The sequence below is a fragment of the Conger conger genome, chromosome 12, assembly GCF_963514075.1.
Source record: "Conger conger chromosome 12, fConCon1.1, whole genome shotgun sequence".
Taxonomy (NCBI): Eukaryota; Metazoa; Chordata; class Actinopteri; order Anguilliformes; family Congridae; genus Conger; species Conger conger.
This window is the reverse complement of record NC_083771.1, coordinates 46,500,898-46,520,044: the sequence shown is the minus strand read 5'-3', so window position 1 is coordinate 46,520,044 and position 19,147 is coordinate 46,500,898. Positions and strand designations below refer to the sequence as shown.

The 19,147-nt window shown below is 49.3% G+C and overlaps 1 protein-coding gene across 2 annotated transcripts in view; it reads right to left on the bottom strand.

The window, feature by feature from the left end:
• Positions 1-19,147, bottom strand: part of LOC133142182 (PDZ and LIM domain protein 5-like) — a 49,814-nt gene that overhangs the window by 9,502 nt on the left and 21,165 nt on the right. The window contains exons 4-7 of one of the 2 annotated variants that reach the window (XM_061263241.1): positions 11,746-11,782; positions 10,615-11,099; positions 4,482-4,657; positions 3,225-3,255 (exon numbers count right to left, since the gene is read on the bottom strand). In XM_061263241.1, coding sequence (XP_061119225.1) covers positions 3,225-3,255; positions 4,482-4,657; positions 10,615-11,099; positions 11,746-11,782 — 729 coding nt within the window. The remainder of the gene's footprint in view (positions 1-3,224; positions 3,256-4,481; positions 4,658-10,614; positions 11,100-11,745; positions 11,783-19,147) is intronic. The other variant, XM_061263242.1, reaches the window with a different exon arrangement.

Genomic DNA, 19,147 nt, shown 5'->3' with positions numbered 1-19,147 from the left:
GCTGGTCTCTCAGTGCCCTGGAGGGCTGTGTGTGTGTGTGTGTGTGTGTGTGTGCTGGTCTCTCAGTGCCATGGGGGGCTGTGTGTGTGTTTGTCTCTCAGTGCCATGGAGGGCTGCATGTGTGTGTGTGTGTGTGTGTGTGTGTGTGTGTGTGTGTGTGTGTGTGCTGGTCTCTCAGTGCCATGGAGGACCGTGTGTGTGTGTGCTGGTCTCTCAGTGCCATGGAGGGCTGTGTGTGTGTGCTGGTCTCTCAGTGCCATGGAGGGCTGTGTGTGGGCTTGTTTTTATTCCAGCCTCAGATCTGAATTATATAATTAGTTCAGTTATTTGCAGAATTAGGGCTGTATGTTTGCACATTATGTATATAAAGTGAAAATTATTATTTGTGTAAATAAACAGTTGCTTATATTCTGTGCTTTAATGTAGTTAAATGCATATGGCTGAATGAGGAACTAGAATCAGTTAAGGCAGCACTGGCTGGGACAAAAACCTGCACACAGACAGCCCTCTTTCAGACCACCGCGTAGAGCTCTCTGTTTCCCAGAGCTCCCTTATAAGCACCTGTAGCTGAGTGTGTTTGCACCTGTAGCTGTGTGTGTTTCCATCTGTAGCTGTGTGTGTTTGCACCTGTAGCTGTGTGTGTTTCCATCTGTAGCTGTGTGTGTTTCCATCTGTAGCTGTGTGTGTTTCCATCTGTAGCTGTGTGTGTTTCCATCTGTAGCTGAGTGTGTTTCCATCTGTAGCTGTGTGTGTTTCCACCTGTAGCTGTGTGTTTCCATCTGTAGCTGTGTGTTTGCACCTGTAGCTGTGTGTTTCCATCTGTAGCTGTGTGTGTTTGCACCTGTAGCTGTGTGTGTTTCCATCTGTAGCTGTGTGTGTTTCCATCTGTAGCTGAATGTGTTTCCATCTGTAGCTGAGTGTGTTTCCATCTGTAGCTGTGTGTGTTTCCACCTGTAGCTGTGTGTGTTTCCATCTGTAGCTGTGTGTGTTTCCACCTGTAGCTGTGTGTGTTTGCACCTGTAGCTGTGTGTTTGCACCTGTAGCTGTGTGTTTGCACCTGTAGCTGTGTGTGTTTCCACCTGTAGCTGAGTGTGTTTCCATCTGTAGCTGTGTGTGTGTTTCCATCTGTAGCGGAGTGTGTTTGCACCTGTAGCTGTGTGTGTTTGCACCTGTAGCTGTGTGTGTTTGCACCTAGAGCTGTGTGTGTTTCCATCTGTAGCTGTGTGTGTTTACACCTGTTGCTGTGTGTGTTTCCATTTGTAGCTGTGTCTGTTATCTTTTTCCATATCGATGTCAAATGCGAAGCTTGCATATTTCAGTGTTTATGCAGATAGTGAAGCTCACCAAATAGTAATTGTTAGGCAGCGAGCAATTTAGTTGTCTTCTAAGAAGACCCACTGCAAACATTGTTCAAAACTTCATACACCGCACACGTGACTTCCGGAGACGCGTGTGCATGCAGACCTAAATGAAACCGACACGATTAAAACTTCAAGATTTATTTTCACAAATAAACGAGAGAAGGTTGAAGGAAACCAGCGCGAAGGAAGAGTGGAAACAGGTGATGAGGAGCAGAGGTGGGGTGCTGAAGAGAGGGCTCTTGTGATTGGCTGGCAGGTGTAGACAGAGGCCCCCTATTGGACGTTGAGGACGCGAGCTGAAACCCCATGGTGCCAATCACGCAGCTGGTTGTATTTTGGCCTGATGACCTCAGGGTCAACCTTGGTCACCCTGGCAACCAGGTAAAGAGGCGTGGGGGGGGGGGTTAGGAAGGAAGGAAAGTAGGAAAAGAAGGAAGGAAAAAAAGAAGACAAATGAAAGGATAGTACACTATATGCAGTATTCCAGCTAACATGGAACAACGTTCTGAGAACATTCAGGAACGTTTTCTATGGGTTTATCTAAGAAGGTTCCACTGTAACGTTACAAAAATAACGTTCCTGGAACGTTCTAGAAACACGCGATCAGAGAATGTTTTCCTTCATCGTGTTTTTAGAACGTTGCTCACGTAACGTTCCCCGGATAATGTTCCTGCAACGTTCGAGAAACGTGTGATTTCAGAACGATCTGCTTCCCAAGGTTTTCAGGACGTTGCTCACAGAACGTTCCCCAGTCGCGCAAAAAATTACAACACCACAGCACCGCTGTGGAACATGCAGAATCAGCTCCATTTCAACACGATATCGTGACCACAGCTCAGCACTGTGACCACAGCAGTACTCAAACGCGTGTAGATCTGTACTGTCATCGTGACACGTCAGAAGACATTTCAGTGCCCTGTTGTGTACACCTCCCACGGTTCAGCACCTTTCAGGTTTGTTCTGGGGGGGCTGTGACCCCCAGGCCTCTGGAGCGGCTTGGGTTAAAATACTTTTTTGTTGCTATAGCGCCCAGTCTTTCAAACACAGATTCATTTTCATTTTCATGCTGGTTCCTCCGCTGGTTCCCCTCCCAAGTGACACAATGTTGCAGTGAAAATAATTTCAAAATCTATATATTTTTTTATTTCATTTGTATTTGAATGTGCCTCATGCAATGAGAAATACTCCAGTATATAGAGCTCTGGGAAGCCAAAATGGCATTGAGGACACAGGGTGACAGGATGTTTGGGTTAAATAAGACGTCCTGATGATGTCATCCCGAAGCACTGTTACAGTCTAATAAACGGCAATAGCACAACATATCAGAGCATCCCACTGGCTTTACCGTTATCTTACCGGGGTAGAATAACAACACCCACAGGGCCTGTTCCACCAAGCAGGATAACTGAGTTAGCCTGATAACTGCACCGAGTAAAAACTGGAACATGGACTGAAGTAAAAAGAGCTGTTCTGGGTTTTAATCAGCGCAGTTATCCAGCTAACTCAGTAATCCTGCTTTGTGGGTTTTACTCAGTGCAGTTATCCAGCTAACTCAGTAATCCTGCTTTGTGGGTTTTACTCAGTGCAGTTATCCAGCTAACTCAGTAATCCTGCTTTGTGGGTTTTACTCAGTGCAGTTATCCAGCTAACTCAGTAATCCTGCTTTGTGGGTTTTACTCAGTGCAGTTATCCAGCTAACTCAGTAATCCTGCTTTGTGGGTTTTACTCAGTGCAGTTATCCAGCTAACTCAGTAACCTGCTCTGTGGGTTTTACTCAGTGCAGTTATCCAGCTAACTCAGTTATCTTGCTCAATGAAACACAGCACAGGAGGGCAGTTTTAAGGGGAAAAACCAGTTACTCACTTCTTCACTTCCTCCCCCTGCTGGTCATCCTCTGAAAGTGCAGGAGAAGAGACTCATTAGCATACGATGAGATGAGACGAGACTAAAATCACAAACACATTTCGACCCACACTCTAAACTCTATTTACCGTGCCGGTAATAATTACAGTTACAGAATAAACGTGTTTTCTCCCTGCGTAGATATGTACATGCGTCACTAATGCAGACCTCAACAGCTGTCCAGTCTGCTCTGACAAAGGCTCTGGGTTCGATCTATTGTTATTATTGCAGTTATTTAGTGGCTCTGACTGCAGATCTGGGTCAAAGACGTAATTGTTTTGGATTCAAATACATCTCTAAGCTTGCCTGGTGTCTTGTATCCGATTAAACACTCTCAAAAAGTGCAAACGCCACTATCTGGTCCTCTTGGGACGGCTCAATTGCACCAGGCAAGATCAGTTGAGCACAGAAAAAGCATTTGAATCGAAAACGATGAGGTATTTGACCCAGGTGTGGATCAGAGTTTGGGGGTGTTCTGGGGTGCTCTGGGGCGCTCTGTAGGGGGGGGGCTCTGGGGCACTGGGGGGCTCTGTGAGGCTCTTGGGAGCTCTGGGGAATACTGGCACGTTCTGGGGGGGGCTCTGGGGCGCTCTGGGGCGCTCTGGGGCACTCTGTGGGACACTGTGGGACGCTCTGTGGGACTCTCTGTGGGGCTCTGTGGGACGCTCTGTGGGACTCTCTGTGGGACGCTCTGTGGGGCTCTGTGGGGCTCTGTGGGACTCTGTGGGACTCTGTGGGGACTCTGTGGGGACTCTGTGGGACTCTGTGGGACTCTGTGGGACTCTGTGGGACTCTGTGGGGACTCTGTGGGGACTCTGTGGGGACTCTGTGGGGACTCTGTGGGGACTCTGTGGGGCTCTGTGGGGACTCTGTGGGGACTCTGTGGGGACTCTGTGGGACTCTGTGGGGACTCTGTGGGGACTCTGTGGGACTCTGTGGGACTCTGTGGGACTCTGTGGGGCTCTGTGGGGACTCTGTGGGACTCTGTGGGGACTCTGTGGGGCACTGGAGCGCTCTGGGGCGCTCTGTGGGGTCTGGGGCGCTCTGTGGGGTCTGGGGCGCTCTGTGGGGCTCTGTGGGACTCTGTGGGACTCTGTGGGGCTCTGTGGGGCTCTGTGGGACTCTGTGGGGCTCTGTGGGGCTCTGTGGGGCTCTGTGGGACTCTGTGGGGTCTGGGGCGCTCTGTGGGGCACTGGGGGGCTCTGGGGGGGGACTCACGTTGCTCGGTGCCGGTGATCTGGGCCAGGATGCGGAAGGAGCGAGACTGGGTGGAGCCGGAGCGCGGGTGCCAGTCCTCCGTGTCCTCCACCAGCCGCCGGCGGCTGGCGTCGCCCGGGGAGAGGGAGGGGGAGGAGAACTCCGACTCCGAGGCAACAGCGGGTTTCCGTGGCGACCTGAGTCACACATCACAACCGTCACCATCACCGGTCGCATACAGGGGCTTCAGAACTCACTCAGACCCCTTCACTCAGACCCCTTCCCCTCTGCATTTTATCGTGTTGTACATTTCATTTTAAATGGATTAAATTGCCCATGGCATTTCTGGCAATCAATCTACACTACAAAGTGTAAACATGTTTTTAGAAATCTGAAACTTCTCATTACATTACATTACATTACATTACATTATTGGCATTTGGCAGACACTCTTATCCAGAGCAACGTGCAGTTGATTAGACTAAGCAGGAGACAATCCTCCCCTGGAGCAATGCAGGGTTAAGGGCCTTGCTCAAGGGCCCAACAGCTGTGCGGATCTTATTGTGGCTACACCGGGAATCAAACCGCCAAACTTGCGTGTCCCAGTCATGCACCTTAACCACTACGCTACATGCCGCCCCATTAATATATGTGTTCAGATCCTTTGCTGTACAATAACGTGTGCAAAAAGTGAAGGGGTCTGAATACTTTCTGAAGCCACTGCATGTCAAAACATGAATTACAATGATACTTAACTACCACCGTACACCAAATGAACAACTCCCCAAGTTACTGTACATTTATACAGTAATAATTCAATTACAATAAAATATTTATTACAAAAATAAGTCCCATTCCACTGAATCCATGAAGAGTACCAAACTGTTACGGATTTTGAATTTTATCATTTTATCAGCCCAAACGTCACGGTGTGGGTGCATCAGGAATCAATTTTACACAGTCCAGAGCATTATGGAGTAATGCTGAACTACATCAGAAAAATACAGTATTAATCATGAAAAAGAAACAAGCAAACACTCTTTCCACTTAAACTATTTTTGTCAAAAACACGATAAATATTTGCTGCTGTTTTACCTCCTGGATGGAGTTTTTCTGCAGGTTGGAAATCAGTGACAGACAGGAGACAGAGAGACAGACAAGTAACAGAGAAACAGACATGTGTCAGATAGACAGACAGGTATCAAAGAGACAAACAGGAGACAGAGAGACAGACAGGTAACAGAGAGACAGACAGGTATCAGAGAGACAGACAGGTAACAGAGAGACAAGACAGGTATCAGAGAAACAGACATGTGTCAGATAGACAGACAGGAGACAGAGAGACAGACAGATAACAGAGACAGACAGGTATCAGACAGACAGACAGGTATCAGAGAGACAAACAGGATACAGAGAGACACACAGGTAACAGAGAGACAGACAGGTATCAGAGAGACAGACAGGTAACAGAGAGACAGACAGGTAACAGAGAGACAGACAGGTAACAGAGAGACAAACAGGTATCAGAGAGACAGGGAACACAGAGACAGACAGGTAACAGAAAGACAGGTAACAGAGACAGAATCAGAGAATGGGAAAAGACCACAAGGCAGTATATCTGGATCAAATACACTCTCAGAAATAAAGGTGTGAAAAGTGCCTAAACATGTACAAATGCTTGTCACTGGAGCGGTACCCTGTGGGTACATAACATTGTAGCATTGTATAATTCATTCATTTGTTCCTTCTTGGCTTGGAGAATTTACTTATGAGTACCCAAAGAGAGCATTACTGTACTTTCAGTGTACCTTTGCAAAACATTTCCTTGAAGAACATAAATGTACCTCCACTGTCCCTTTATTTATTGCATTTGTTTATTGTTTTGATATAAAAGTATTCATAGGTTCCAATGCACCAGAGAAGCTCAGTAAAGGGTAGAAAAGTATTTGAACTTATTGTATCGTCATGAAGAATTAAACCCATCATATAAACGACACATAAAAATGTCCGCTTGTTCCTCGACTGTACGGTGTGCTTTGATTCTTGTGATCCAGCTTTAATTGGAATCTCTCTTTACATGTAAACCCAGGCATCAATGTGAAGACGGCAATCTGCACTTACTTAAGGATGCTGTGGGGACCACTACTTGAAAGAGAAATGGCAGAGCATCAGTCAGACGGGTGTAATACCATACGGACCAAAGATTAGTAAAGTCAGAACATTTTCTGTTCAATAATTATGTGATGCACTGTGCTATTCTCCACACTAGATGGTGCTGCAACACCCCGCAGATCATTCCCACTCCCAGCGTCTCACGCGCACAGAACTACATGCATGCATGCACAGATTCAAACACAAACAGTAAAACAATTTCAATAGTGCACAAGCAGACTGATGTTAAAAGTATTAAACAACAGACATCATACCAAATAATACATTAGCTGGGGTTTCCCTCTTATTTTATGCAAACTAGTTTATTTTGCCAAACTAGTATGAGAAGAATGGAGCAGAAAGCACACAGTGGTGAGATTCAGACAGTCCATATGGCCATGCACTGTGCGTGATAGAGGATCAGAGGAAACACACACACACACACACACACACACACACACACACACACACACACACACACACACACACACACACAAACACACACACACACACACACACACACACAAACACGCACACGCACACAAACACAAGCACACACACACGCACACACACACGCACACACACACATGCAGCAGCCACAACAGCTACTGACTTTATTGCTGAAGCCTCCTGTAGAACCAGTCATGGAAAAGAAAAGGGAGATAGAGAGAGGGGGAGAGGGAGAGAGAGAGAGAGGGAGGGAGAGGGAGAGAGAGATGGAGAGAGAGGGAGGAAGAGAGATGGAGAGAGAGGGAGAGAGAGAGAGCGGTAATATTAACATTACAATGCAGCTCTCCAAAAACATACGGACCCTTCTGTGTACACATGCATGTGACACACACACACAGGCACACAAAGGCACAACACACACACACACACACATGCCTAGTCTATACCTGAGAGGAATACAGGGCCGATATCAACATCAACTGAAAGTGTGAGAGCTGAGATAAGACTGGAGCTGAGAGGTCCTCTCAGCTGTGTGTTGGACAGGGTTTCCGTTCTCTCTGTAAAGAGCCTCTTAAGAAGTCCCATACAAATACAAAATGAGCTGAACTGAACCGAACATCCCAAGAGCTTCTGGGAGGGGCAGTTTACAGTGTGTGGCATTGGCTCCCTGCCATCTGATTGGTTCCAACGGCCAGTCGAAGCCAAGTTATATCATATTATATTAGGTCGGTGTTTGAGTTGGCGTGATCCACTGCCTCTGATTGGGCTGTCACCAGTATGAGATCATGAGATCTCCATCAGACGAAGCTGACCGCTGGTCTGTGTGAGGCAGAGTGGTCAGTGTCTGTGAAGCTGACCGCTGGTCTGTGTGACTCAGCCTGGTCAGTGTCTGTGAAGCTGACCGCTGGTCTGTGTGAGGCAGAGTGGTCAGTGTCTGTGAAGCTGACCGCTGGTCTGTGTGAGTCAGCCTGGTCAGTGTCTGTGAAACTGACCGCTGGTCTGTGTGAGTCAGCGTGGTCAGTGTCTGTGAAGCTGACCGCTGGTCAGTGTGAGTCAGCCTGGTCAGTGTCTGTGATTGTGGTCAGTGTCTGTTGAAGAGTAACTGACACGGGGGTGATCAGCTGCAGCTGTGCTCCGTTGGGCTGAATACTCGTTCATCACTTGTCGAGAAAACACACAATTCACAATATCCCATTCCTTTCCAAGTAGCGACGTGATTTGCTGCTGGAATAGCCTAAACTTTCACATTCCTCGTGGAAAAAACAGCCGTTAGTGGAGCCCATATACTCCACACTATGAGTCCAGCCACTGAACTCTCCTGTATACTCCACACTATGAGTCCAACCACTGAACTCTCCTATAAGCTCTGCACTATGAGTCTAGCCACTGAACTCTCCTATATACTCCACACTATGAGTCTAGCCACTGAACTCTCCTATATACTCCACACTATGAGTCTAGCCACTGAACTCTCCTATATACCCCACACTATGAGTCCAGCCACTGAACTCTCCTATAAGCTCAGCACTATGAGTCCAGCCACTGAACCGTTAGAGCGCATCCTCGGATGGCCTGACATCACTTTTCCGCCGTGGAGCTGGAACGCGTTTGGCTGAACTTGGCCGAGGAGGTCCGGATCGAATCCGATTATCCGTGGCTAGCACTGCGGGACACGATCTGCCATGCGTTTGGAAATTCACGCATGTTTTTATTTCCCACTTCTCCTAAAAACCCAGGTCACTAGCCTCTGAGATCACCGTAATGCCAAGTGTTCCTGATTCCAACTGCCACTGCGGAATAACAGCATCTGCCCTGATCAAGAGTGCCTGAAATACTCCTGGAATTCAGACCAGAGGTTCTTCCTGAAGTACTGCAATACATTACTTTCTCTTTTCTTTCCTACTTATACTCTCTTCGTACTGGACAATTCTTGGCCGTTTACTGAGGCCGGAATGGTAGAATGGCCATTATCCCCTCAGTTGTAGCTGTGTGGAACTTGCTAGCACGCCTAGCAATGTGTTTGTAGTCTGTCTGAACCAGGAATGCCAGCACTTTGATGTCTGGTTACTGTTATAAAGCATTCAATAATAAAAATTAAAAAATATAAAAAAAACCTAGTAATGCAGCGCATCAGCTTAGCCAATCGGATGATGGGAATCCACCCTGTAGCAGACCTGAAAGAGACGGCTTCATGTACAGTGCGGTCTGTCAGTATTTGGTACGTGACTGGGACACGCAAGGTCGGCGGTTCTAATCCCGGTGTAGCCACGATATGATCCGCACAGCCGTCGGGCCCTTGTGCAAGGCCCTTAACCCTGCATTGCTCCAGGGGAGGATTGTCTCCTGCTTAGTCTGATCGACTGTACAACCTGCCCCCAGCCTGAGTGGCAGGCGGTAAAGAAGGCGTATCGGTGAGAGCAGCTCAGTCCTCCTCTTCCCAAAATGGCAGAAAGAGAGAGAGAGAGAGAGAGAGAGAGAGAGAGAGGGAGAGAGAGAGAGAGAGAGAGGGAGAGAGAGAGGGAGAGAGAGAGAGGGAGAGAGAGAGAGAGGGAGGAGAGGGAGAGAGAGGAGAGGGAGAGAGAGAGAGAGAGGGAGAGAGAGAGAGAGAGGGAGAGAGAGAGAGAGAGAGGGGGGGAGAGAGAGAGAGAGAGAGAGAGAGAGAGAGAGACTGCTTCTTTCAGATCGCCGTGGCCACGACTCGACGTAAACACAGAAACGCCATCCGAGCAGCCAAGCAGAACCCCGCCCTTCCACCGCGACCTCCACCGTCAGACACACACTGCTTTCACCGGCTGCTCTGTGTGTATGAGAAATACGCAGAAAAACACACGTTCTTCGACTCCGAACCTTCTTCTACGTCGTTCCTTTTCGTTTTTTGTGTTTTCCCTGGGAGAGGTTAAATTTAGCAGCCTGGCTTCCGTTCACCTCGTGAGAAATGGGAGTGTGAAGAGAGGGGAGGGGTTTGGAGGGGTTCGGAGGGGTTGGAGTTGAAATAGCACGTTTTTCTTGGACGCGAAAATCGAGGCGCGAGTTGGTCTCAAAATAAACAAACGTCCGGTCGCCCGGGATACCGCCGGCTGCGGAATAAACACAGGATGATGATGATGAAGAGGCCGGTCGCAATATGTTTATAATTCGTAATTTATTAATCGGTCAGAAAATCCTTCAGCTGAAGTGTCGGTGCAGTGTGAGTTCAGGTGTGCTGAGGAAACCGAGCGACGCATGATGCCCAAATAAGGCAGCAGGTACAGGGAGCAGAGGCACCTACCTGTCTGTGAAAGGGGAGGAGCTCAGGTGAGTGAGTGACACCTACCTTTCAGCCTCTGTGACGGCAAGGGGCTGGGATTGGGTCGGCTGTGTGCGAGGGGGAGGAGTTTTCTGTGAAAGGGGAGGAGCTGGGGTGGGGGCTCTTGTGTTGGGGGAGGAGCTTAGGGGTTTAGGGAGCAGGCTGTCCTATGACAGGGGTGGAGTTCCCTGCGAATGGGGGAGGAGTTAGTGGTGGGGTTTCCTGCGAAAGGGGAGGAGGAAGGGGAGGGGTTAAGGTGACACCTACCCATTGTGTTGCTCTGATTGGCCGAGGCCCTCCTGCAGGCCCCGCCTCTGCCCCATGACCTCGCCTGCTTTCTGGCCGGAGTAAAGGTGGATGGGGGAGTTATAGACGGCGGGCTGGGATTGGACAGGAGCCGCGGGGGGCCCTGTCACTCTGGAGGAGGAGGAGGAGGAGGAGGAGGAGGAGGAGGTGGGGGGGAAGGGGGAACGTCCCGAGCTGTGATTGGCTGAGGAGGTGGGAGGGGCCTGTGAGCGGGTGAAAGGGGGCGGGACCTGTGCGGGGGCGGGGCCAGGTGAGTGGGCGGAGCTCGCGGGGGTGAAAGCAGAGGATGCAGAGGGGATGGCGGCCATTTTGGGCGCAGAGACGGAGCAGGTGCCCCCCCCCCCAAACGGCCGGGCCGTCTTGTTGTAGGTGGAGCTGGGACCCGTGGTGGGGGCGGGGGCGAGGGGGGTCATGGCGACGGGTTTATGAACCTCCGGGGGTGCATCCTAAACAGCGTGAGGAGACACACATGCAGGGCTCTCACACACCAACCACAGCACACGCATGCAGGGCTAACGCTAACGCTAACCACAGCACACGCATGCAGGGCTAACGCTAACGCTAACCACAGCACACACAGCAGGGCTAACGCTAACGCTAACCACAGCACACACAGCAGGGCTAACGCTAACGCTAACCACAGCACACGCAGCCGGGCTAACGCTAACACTAACCACAGCACACGCAGAAGGGTTAATGCTAACGCTAACCACAGCACATGCATGCAGGACTAACGCTAACGCAAACCTCTGAGGCTTCAATCTGTGGAAAGGGTTGTTTCTTCTTACAATAAAAATATCATTACTTTAATTATTTGTTGTTTATTTTTATTCTTTTCAGTGCAAGCCAAAAGCACTGAAAAAGCAAAGTGGGCCTCAGATGGTACAATCCCAGCATGCAACACTGCAAGATAATGCGGCCAATCACAGTGTAGCTGCATGACATCATCTCAGAGGGAGATGCTCAGTGGGCCATGCGTGCGATCAGTGTGTAGCCATCAAGATGCACGTTTGGCTGCAATGGTTAATATTAACACAGAATTACATCAATGCTCATCAGAGAATCTTAATTCCATGGGAAAGGTACGCTTACCTTGGGTGCACTTGCAGGTTTGGGAACACTAGAAGCTCTGTAAGGAAACACACAAACACACACTGAGTGAGACAAACACTTCTAGACAAATACTGGGGCCTGACTTTCTTAAAATGAATACAGCATTTAGCACATGAACAGAATGCAAATAAAAGACCCATCACATTCACTCAAACGCAGCAAAAACCAATAATCTGAACACATGGTCACAGGGTCATAGCTCCAGTAGATGTCAGCCAGTGAGAGCGTAGCTCTGCGTTCTCTGTTAGCGTTAACCTTCCTCTCCCGAGAACCTGGTGTTGTGTGAAGCCCTGGTCTCAGGATGAGTACAGCCTCTCTCACATCGGTGAGATAATGCCCTTTCGTAGGGTGAGGGTGTAACTGTTCTCTACACTGTGATCAAACAGCAGACTTCTTCTGTGTGTGTGGTGCTCAGTGTGTGGTGCTCAGTGTGTGTGGTGCACAGTGTGTGTGGTGCACAGTGTGTGTGTGGTGCTCAGTGTGTGTGGTGCACAATGTGTGGTGCTCAGTGTGTGTGGTGCACTGTGTGTGTGGTGCACAGTGTGTGGTGCACAGTGTGTGTGTGGTGCTCAGTGTGTGTGGTGCACAGTGTGTGTGGTGCACAGTGTGTGTGGTGCACAGTGTGTGTGTTGTGCACAGTGTGTGTGTGGTGCTCAGTGTGTGTGGTGCACAGTGTGTGGTGCACAGTGTGTGTGTGGTGCTCAGTGTGTGTGGTGCACAGTGTGTGGTGCACAGTGTGTGTGGTGCTCAGTGTGTGTGGTGCACAGTGTGTGGTGCTCAGTGTGTGTGGTACTCAGTGTGTGTGGTGCACAGTATGTGGTGCACAGTGTGTGTGGTGCTCAGTGTGTGTGGTGCTCAGTGTGTGTGGTGCACAGTGTGTGTGGTGCACAGTGTGTGTGTGGTGCTCAGTGTGTGTGGTGCACAGTGTGTGTGTGGTGCTCAGTGTGTGTGGTGCACAGTGTGTGGTGCTCAGTGTGTGTGGTGCACAGTGTGTGGTGCTCAGTGTGTGTGGTGCACTGTGTGTGTGGTGCACAGTGTGTGTGGTGCACAGTGTGTGTGTGGTGCTCAGTGTGTGTGGTGCACAGTGTGTGGTGCTCAGTGTGTGTGGTGCACAATGTGTGTGGTGCACAGTGTGTGTGGTGCACAGTGTGTGTGTGGTGCTCAGTGTGTGTGGTGCACAGTGTGTGGTGCACAGTGTGTGTGTGGTGCTCAGTGTGTGTGGTGCACAGTGTGTGGTGAACAGTGTGTGTGTGGTGCTCAGTGTGTGTGGTGCACAGTGTGTGTGGTGCTCAGTGTGTGTGGTGCACAGTGTGTGTGTGTGGTGCACAGTGTGTGGTGCTCAGTGTGTGTGGTGCACAGTGTGTGTGGTACTCAGTGTGTGTGGTGCACAGTATGTGGTGCACAGTGTGTGTGGTGCACAGTGTGTGTGGTGCTCAGTGTGTGTGTGGTGCACAGTGTGTGTGTGGTGCTCAGTGTGTGTGGTGCACAGTGTGTGTGGTGCTCAGTGTGTGTGGGGCACAGTGTGTGTGGTACTCAGTGTGTGTGGTGCACAGTATGTGGTGCACAGTGTGTGTGGTGCTCAGTGTGCGGTGCTCAGTGTGTGTGGTGCACAGTGTGTGGTGCACAGTGTGTGTGGTGCTCAGTGTGTGTGGGGCACAGTGTGTGTGGTACTCAGTGTGTGTGGTGCACAGTATGTGGTGCACAGTGTGTGTGGTGCTCAGTGTGTGGTGCACAGTGTGTGTGTGTGGTGCTCAGTGTGTGGTGCACAGTGTGTGTGTGGTGCTCAGTGTGTGTGTGGTGCACAGTGTGTGTGGTACTCAGTGTGTGTGGTGCACAGTGTGTGTGGTACTCAGTGTGTGTGGTGCACAGTGTGTGTGGTACTCAGTGTGTGTGGTGCACAGTGTGTGTGGTGCACAGTGTGTGTGGTACTCAGTGTGTGTGGTGCACAGTGTGTGTGTGGTACTCAGTGTGTGTGGTGCACAGTGTGTGGGGCACAGTGTGTGTGGTGCACAGTGTGTGGGGCACAGTGTGTGTGGTGCACAGTGTGTGTGTGTGGTACTCAGTGTGTGTGGTGCACAGTGTGTATGGGGCACAGTGTGTGTGGTGCACAGTGTGTGTGTGGTGCACAGTGTGTGTGGTGCACAGTGTGTGTGTGGTGCACAGTGTGTGTGGTGCTCAGTGTGTGTGGTGCTCAGTGTGTGTGGCACAGTGTGTGTGTGGTGCAGTGTGTGGTGCTCAGTGTGTGTGGTGCACAGTGTGTGTGTGGTGCACAGTGTGTGTGTGGTGCACAGTGTGTGTGGTGCACAGTGTGTGTGGTGTACAGCCGCATCGTCTGACAGAGACACTGCGTGCAGGACTGGGGTTCATAACGTGAGAGCATAATAATGCATAACTCTGCATTATGCATTTTCTTCTTTTGTACATAAAGCAAGGAACACATTTCCTCAACGGACCCTTATTATTATTATTAAGGGTCATTGATGTTCTTTGGGTACCTTTTACAAGTGAAAAAGGGTACAAATAAGCGATTAAACCCATTGCTCCGGTATAATCTTACGCACCTATAGGTTACCACCAGTGACAGGCTCTTCTAGCATTTAAGCACATTCTTCTCAGAGTGCTGCTCAGCCTGGCTGCATTCAGAGAGAAAGCTGCAGAAGGACCAAGGAGATCCAACTCACAGTCACAACCGTTCATCTCCAAATTATGTGGTTTAAAACAAAGTAAAGTGGGGTTTTTTTTGGGTTTTGGCATCTTCCAAAATCAAATTGTTAACCAAACATAGTATTTAACCCGATAGAGTATTTAACTTTGATAGATGTTTTCAAAGTATTTTACGATTACAATCCACCCCCCACCTTCCACACCCTGTCTTGGAAGACTGCATGGATGCATGGATTTTCACAGATTAATTTCCATGGGAAAACGTCTGTCTGTCAACTTTGAGACCTGTCGCATCGTTTCCGAGGGCCACCTTCATTACATTACATTAATGGCATTTAGCAGACGCTCTTATCCACAGAGACGTACAGTTGATTAGACTAAGCAGGAGACAATCCTCCCCTGGAGCAATGCAGGGTTAAGGGGCTTGCTTAAGGGCCACCGACCTTGCGGGTCCCAGTCATGCACCTTAACCGCTACGCTACAGGCCGCCTTCAATCAGAACGGTGAACAGAAACAGCGTGGGCGGCTCAGAGCGGTTAAAAGTGAGGGGAGGCGGAGGAGAGAAAACAGAGTGAGATTAATGTGAGAAGGAGTTTCCCTGGCGAGCTCTGCTGCAGTCAGGCTCTTGGCCGGACTCAAAACCCTGTCAGGGAAACAGACCTTCTGCAGAACTACGATGAGCGTGAAGCACACAGCCGCGAGACAGACGTTCTGACCCGGCGCCATCTTAAAATATACACTGCCAATTCCACTCTAAAAGTGTCTACAAGTCCAACGCGTAATCTGTCAGAGTGAAATACGCTCTGTCAGGGCTGATGTAACGGTGAATATTTGACGGTCCACAGAGAGGGTAAGAAATGGATTGAGCCAGTTATTTTTCATGTGAAAAGCCCCAGGTAGCACCCTGTTTTTTAAAGGCCTGTTGTCTCCACAGTCCTCTGCTCTGTCCTCCATTTTCACACTGGCAAAACTCTTCATAGGCGTGGATGCAATCCACTATCCACATTTATAATGCGTGTATAATATGTAATCCCGAATATGTGTTGATTTTATAATGTGTAATCTCGAATATGTGTTGATTTTATTATTAGTGCAATGCAAGGCACCAACCAGCTCGTCAGGAGCATTTGGGGGTTAGATGTCTAGCTCAGGGACATTTCCACACACCCAGGGCGGAATCGAACCGGCAACCCTCCGACTGCCAGATAACTGCTCTGAGCCAATATCGCCACAGAAATACATATCTGTGTATTGTATTATAAATTATCAAATAAACTCTATCAATCAATCTATCACACCTTCTCAACACATCATGACATTTAGACATTTTACCAGACATTTTACTCCTGAGAAAATTAAGCGGCTTACACTGATTGCATATAAGCTGTTCCTTTTTTTCCTGAACCTTTATTTGCGCTTATTAAGGGTGTTTCCCCAGCTGAGAATTGAATCTACAACCTTGGGATTGTAGATCCACTTGCTCAGGGAAAATGCAAAGGTGTTATTTATTTAACATGGATGCCTAAGATACTGTGGTTCTGTTTGCTGATTCCAGAACTTTAAAAAAACAACAACTTGCATTGTTTTGTTTTTAGTTCGGGGCGGCACGGCCATCCACTGCTGCCGCACAGCAAGGAGGTCCTGGGTTCGAATCCCCGTCGGCCGGGGCCTCTGTGCAGAGTTTGCATGTTCTCCCCGTGTCTGCGTGGGTTTCCTCCGGGTACTCCGGTTTCCTCCCACAGTCCAAAGACATGCAGGTTAGGCTGATTGGAGAGTCTAAATTGCCCATAGGTATGAGTGTGTGAGTGAATGGTGTGTGTGCCCTGCGATGGACTGGCGACCTGTCCAGGGTGTATTCCTGCCTTTCGCCCAATGTATGCTGGGATAGGCGAGCCTGTTCTGTTCAGGATAAGCGGGTTAGGATAATGAATAAATAAATGTTTTTAGTTCAAATTTAAGACGAATGTTGATCCAATCCCCACATCATATACAGTATGCTCAGGTACACACACACACGCACCACACACACGCACAGTCGTACCTACACATACATGTGCACACACACACACTACACATGCAGTCAAGCCTTAGTTTGAAGCCGCGTCAGTTACAGACATGGCAGATAGAGGTGGATCCACAGGTGGACCATTTATACGTCACACATTGGAAAAAATAAATAAAATTCTTCCGGGAAACGCTCTCCTGGCGTGTTCTTACAGAATCACCCCGGAGCGTTCACTCCTGGCTCCTCCATGGAGCGTTAACAGATCGGAATGCTCTTAAACACGACTTTCCAGGTCAGGTGAGGACCGAGGAGATGAGGACAGATAAAATAAGCGATTGTGATGTGCCCAATGACACACACACACACACACACACACACACTCACACTCACACTCACACTCACACTCACACTCACACTCACACTCACACTCACACCTCTGAGTTTGACACACACATACACAAACACATATAGGCACACATGCGCGCACATGCACATTCACACACACACTCACACACACACACACACACACACACACACTCACACTCACACTCACACTCACACTCACACTCACACTCACACTCACACTCACACACACACACACACACACACACACACGGGCCCCGAAACGCTTAAAATAACCCCGGCTCCTAAACGGTGCATGAGTAATAACACGGAGACAGTCGAACGGAGCGCTGACATTCCGGCATTCCCGCTACCAGCAGACAACAATAACGCTCCGTTCCCCTCCGGGAATTTCACTGGGGAAGTGGGGACAAAATGAGGTGAGCGACCACCTACCCCCCCAACCGCCCTGCTAACTTTCGGTTCTCTACCTTTCTAACTTCCCCTGGGAAACCCAACACTGGCACCACCAGGTAGAAACCGTAAATACTTACTGTTAAATACAAAAATAATGACAAAACATTTTCAAAAATATTCTTCGTTTTATTTGTTATTGACTGTCCCTCAGTAGAGCGTCGCATGGTAGAAGTCACCGTAAAATCCTTAAAATTATCAGCCCTGGTCATGCACCCCTGACCGATAAACACAAGGAAACAGTAAACATCGCTCCGCTCCAGTTGCCGGGACGCGAACACACAGCGACGCTTCCGCATTAATGACACTGTCAGAACAAGTGGAGCTGTGACTCCATTGTTCAATGTTGACATTTGTGTTCGGTCGCCACGTTGCATGCGGTGTGAAATGGGCATTTCGGTTCCTCCGGGCCTGCCAGACTGAGACAGACTGAGGTCACGAGAAATAGAGGAAGGGCTTCGGTATCAGATCCCCAGTGTGACGATACGGATCAAAGCGCGAAGGCTCATCCGCACACTTCACACAACGCCGCACACACAGGTACACACAGGTACACACAGATACACACAGGTACACACAGGTACACACAGGTACGCGCTTCAGCAAGTGGGGAAATCCAGGGAGCTACTACAGGTATGCAGAACTTTATAATCATCACTATACAGCAGGTATCATCACCTCCCAGGTAAAGGGAGGGTGAACACACCTGACTCCCAGGTAAAGAGAGGGTGAACACACCTGACTCCCAGGTAAAGGGAGGGTGAACACACCTGACTCCCAGGTAAAGGGAGGGTGAACACACCTGACTCCCAGGTAAAGGGAGGGTGGAACACACCTGACTCCCAGGTAAAGGGAAGGTGAACACACCTGACTCCCAGGTAAAGGGAAGGTGAACACACCTGACTCCCAGGTAAAGGGAGGGTGGAACACACCTGACTCCCAGGTGAAGGGAGGGTGAACACACCTGACTCCCAGGTAAAGGGAGGGTGAACACACCTGACTCCCAGGTAAAGGGAGGGTGAACACACCTAACTCCCAGGTAAAGGGAGGGTGAACACACCTAACTCCCTGGTAAAGGGAGGGTGAACACACCTGACTCCCAGATAAAGGGAGGGTGAACACACCTCCGAGGACTGCGATTTGAACCTCCCCTCTGTACAGTATGCCACGATCAAGGAACTGAACTTCTTAAAGAGAACTACTGCTGCACCTTGGCAGTGTCACAGAATTAAACAACCAATCCGCAGATCCGTTCCACAAGGAGCGGCCATTTTCAATTCCATATTTCTACTGAGAAATCACTCCGTCCAAATCAAACGAACAATAAACTGCAATAAAAACAGCAACGGGATGCGCGGCTAATTTCTCTGTGTAGCTTTACGGCATTTTCCTAATCTTCCTGTCTCTACTCCTAATACGCCAACCTCTCCAAAGCTCCAGACATGCCGAAGAGCAAATACAGGTGATTTGGAAGAAAACACCGGGGAGGACATTGACTTCATGAGCCTGGAGTTTCCCCCTCTGCCGTAGACAGCAGCGAATTAACATGGAGGAGGAGGAAGAGGAGGAGGAAGAATAAGAAGCAGAGGGCAGCCACTGTATGAGGTTAAGAGCCTTGCTCAAGGGCCCAACAGCGGCACTGGTCACACCGGGGGTGGAACCACCGACCTTTGACACAGAACGCCTCCACGCTGCCTCCCATAAACGGTCGCCACAGTTACTCACAGCGCTGAGACAGGAACCTCAGACCCAGACCGACCCGCATCAGCAGTTTCCTGGAGCTACCGCATGAGTGACTAACACGAGGAAGACAAACAGAGGTTCTGAGCATGTTATTCATAGTCTTTCCAAAGCCCTTTTTTTTTGTGGTCTTAGCTTTGGATTTGTGGGTACGTG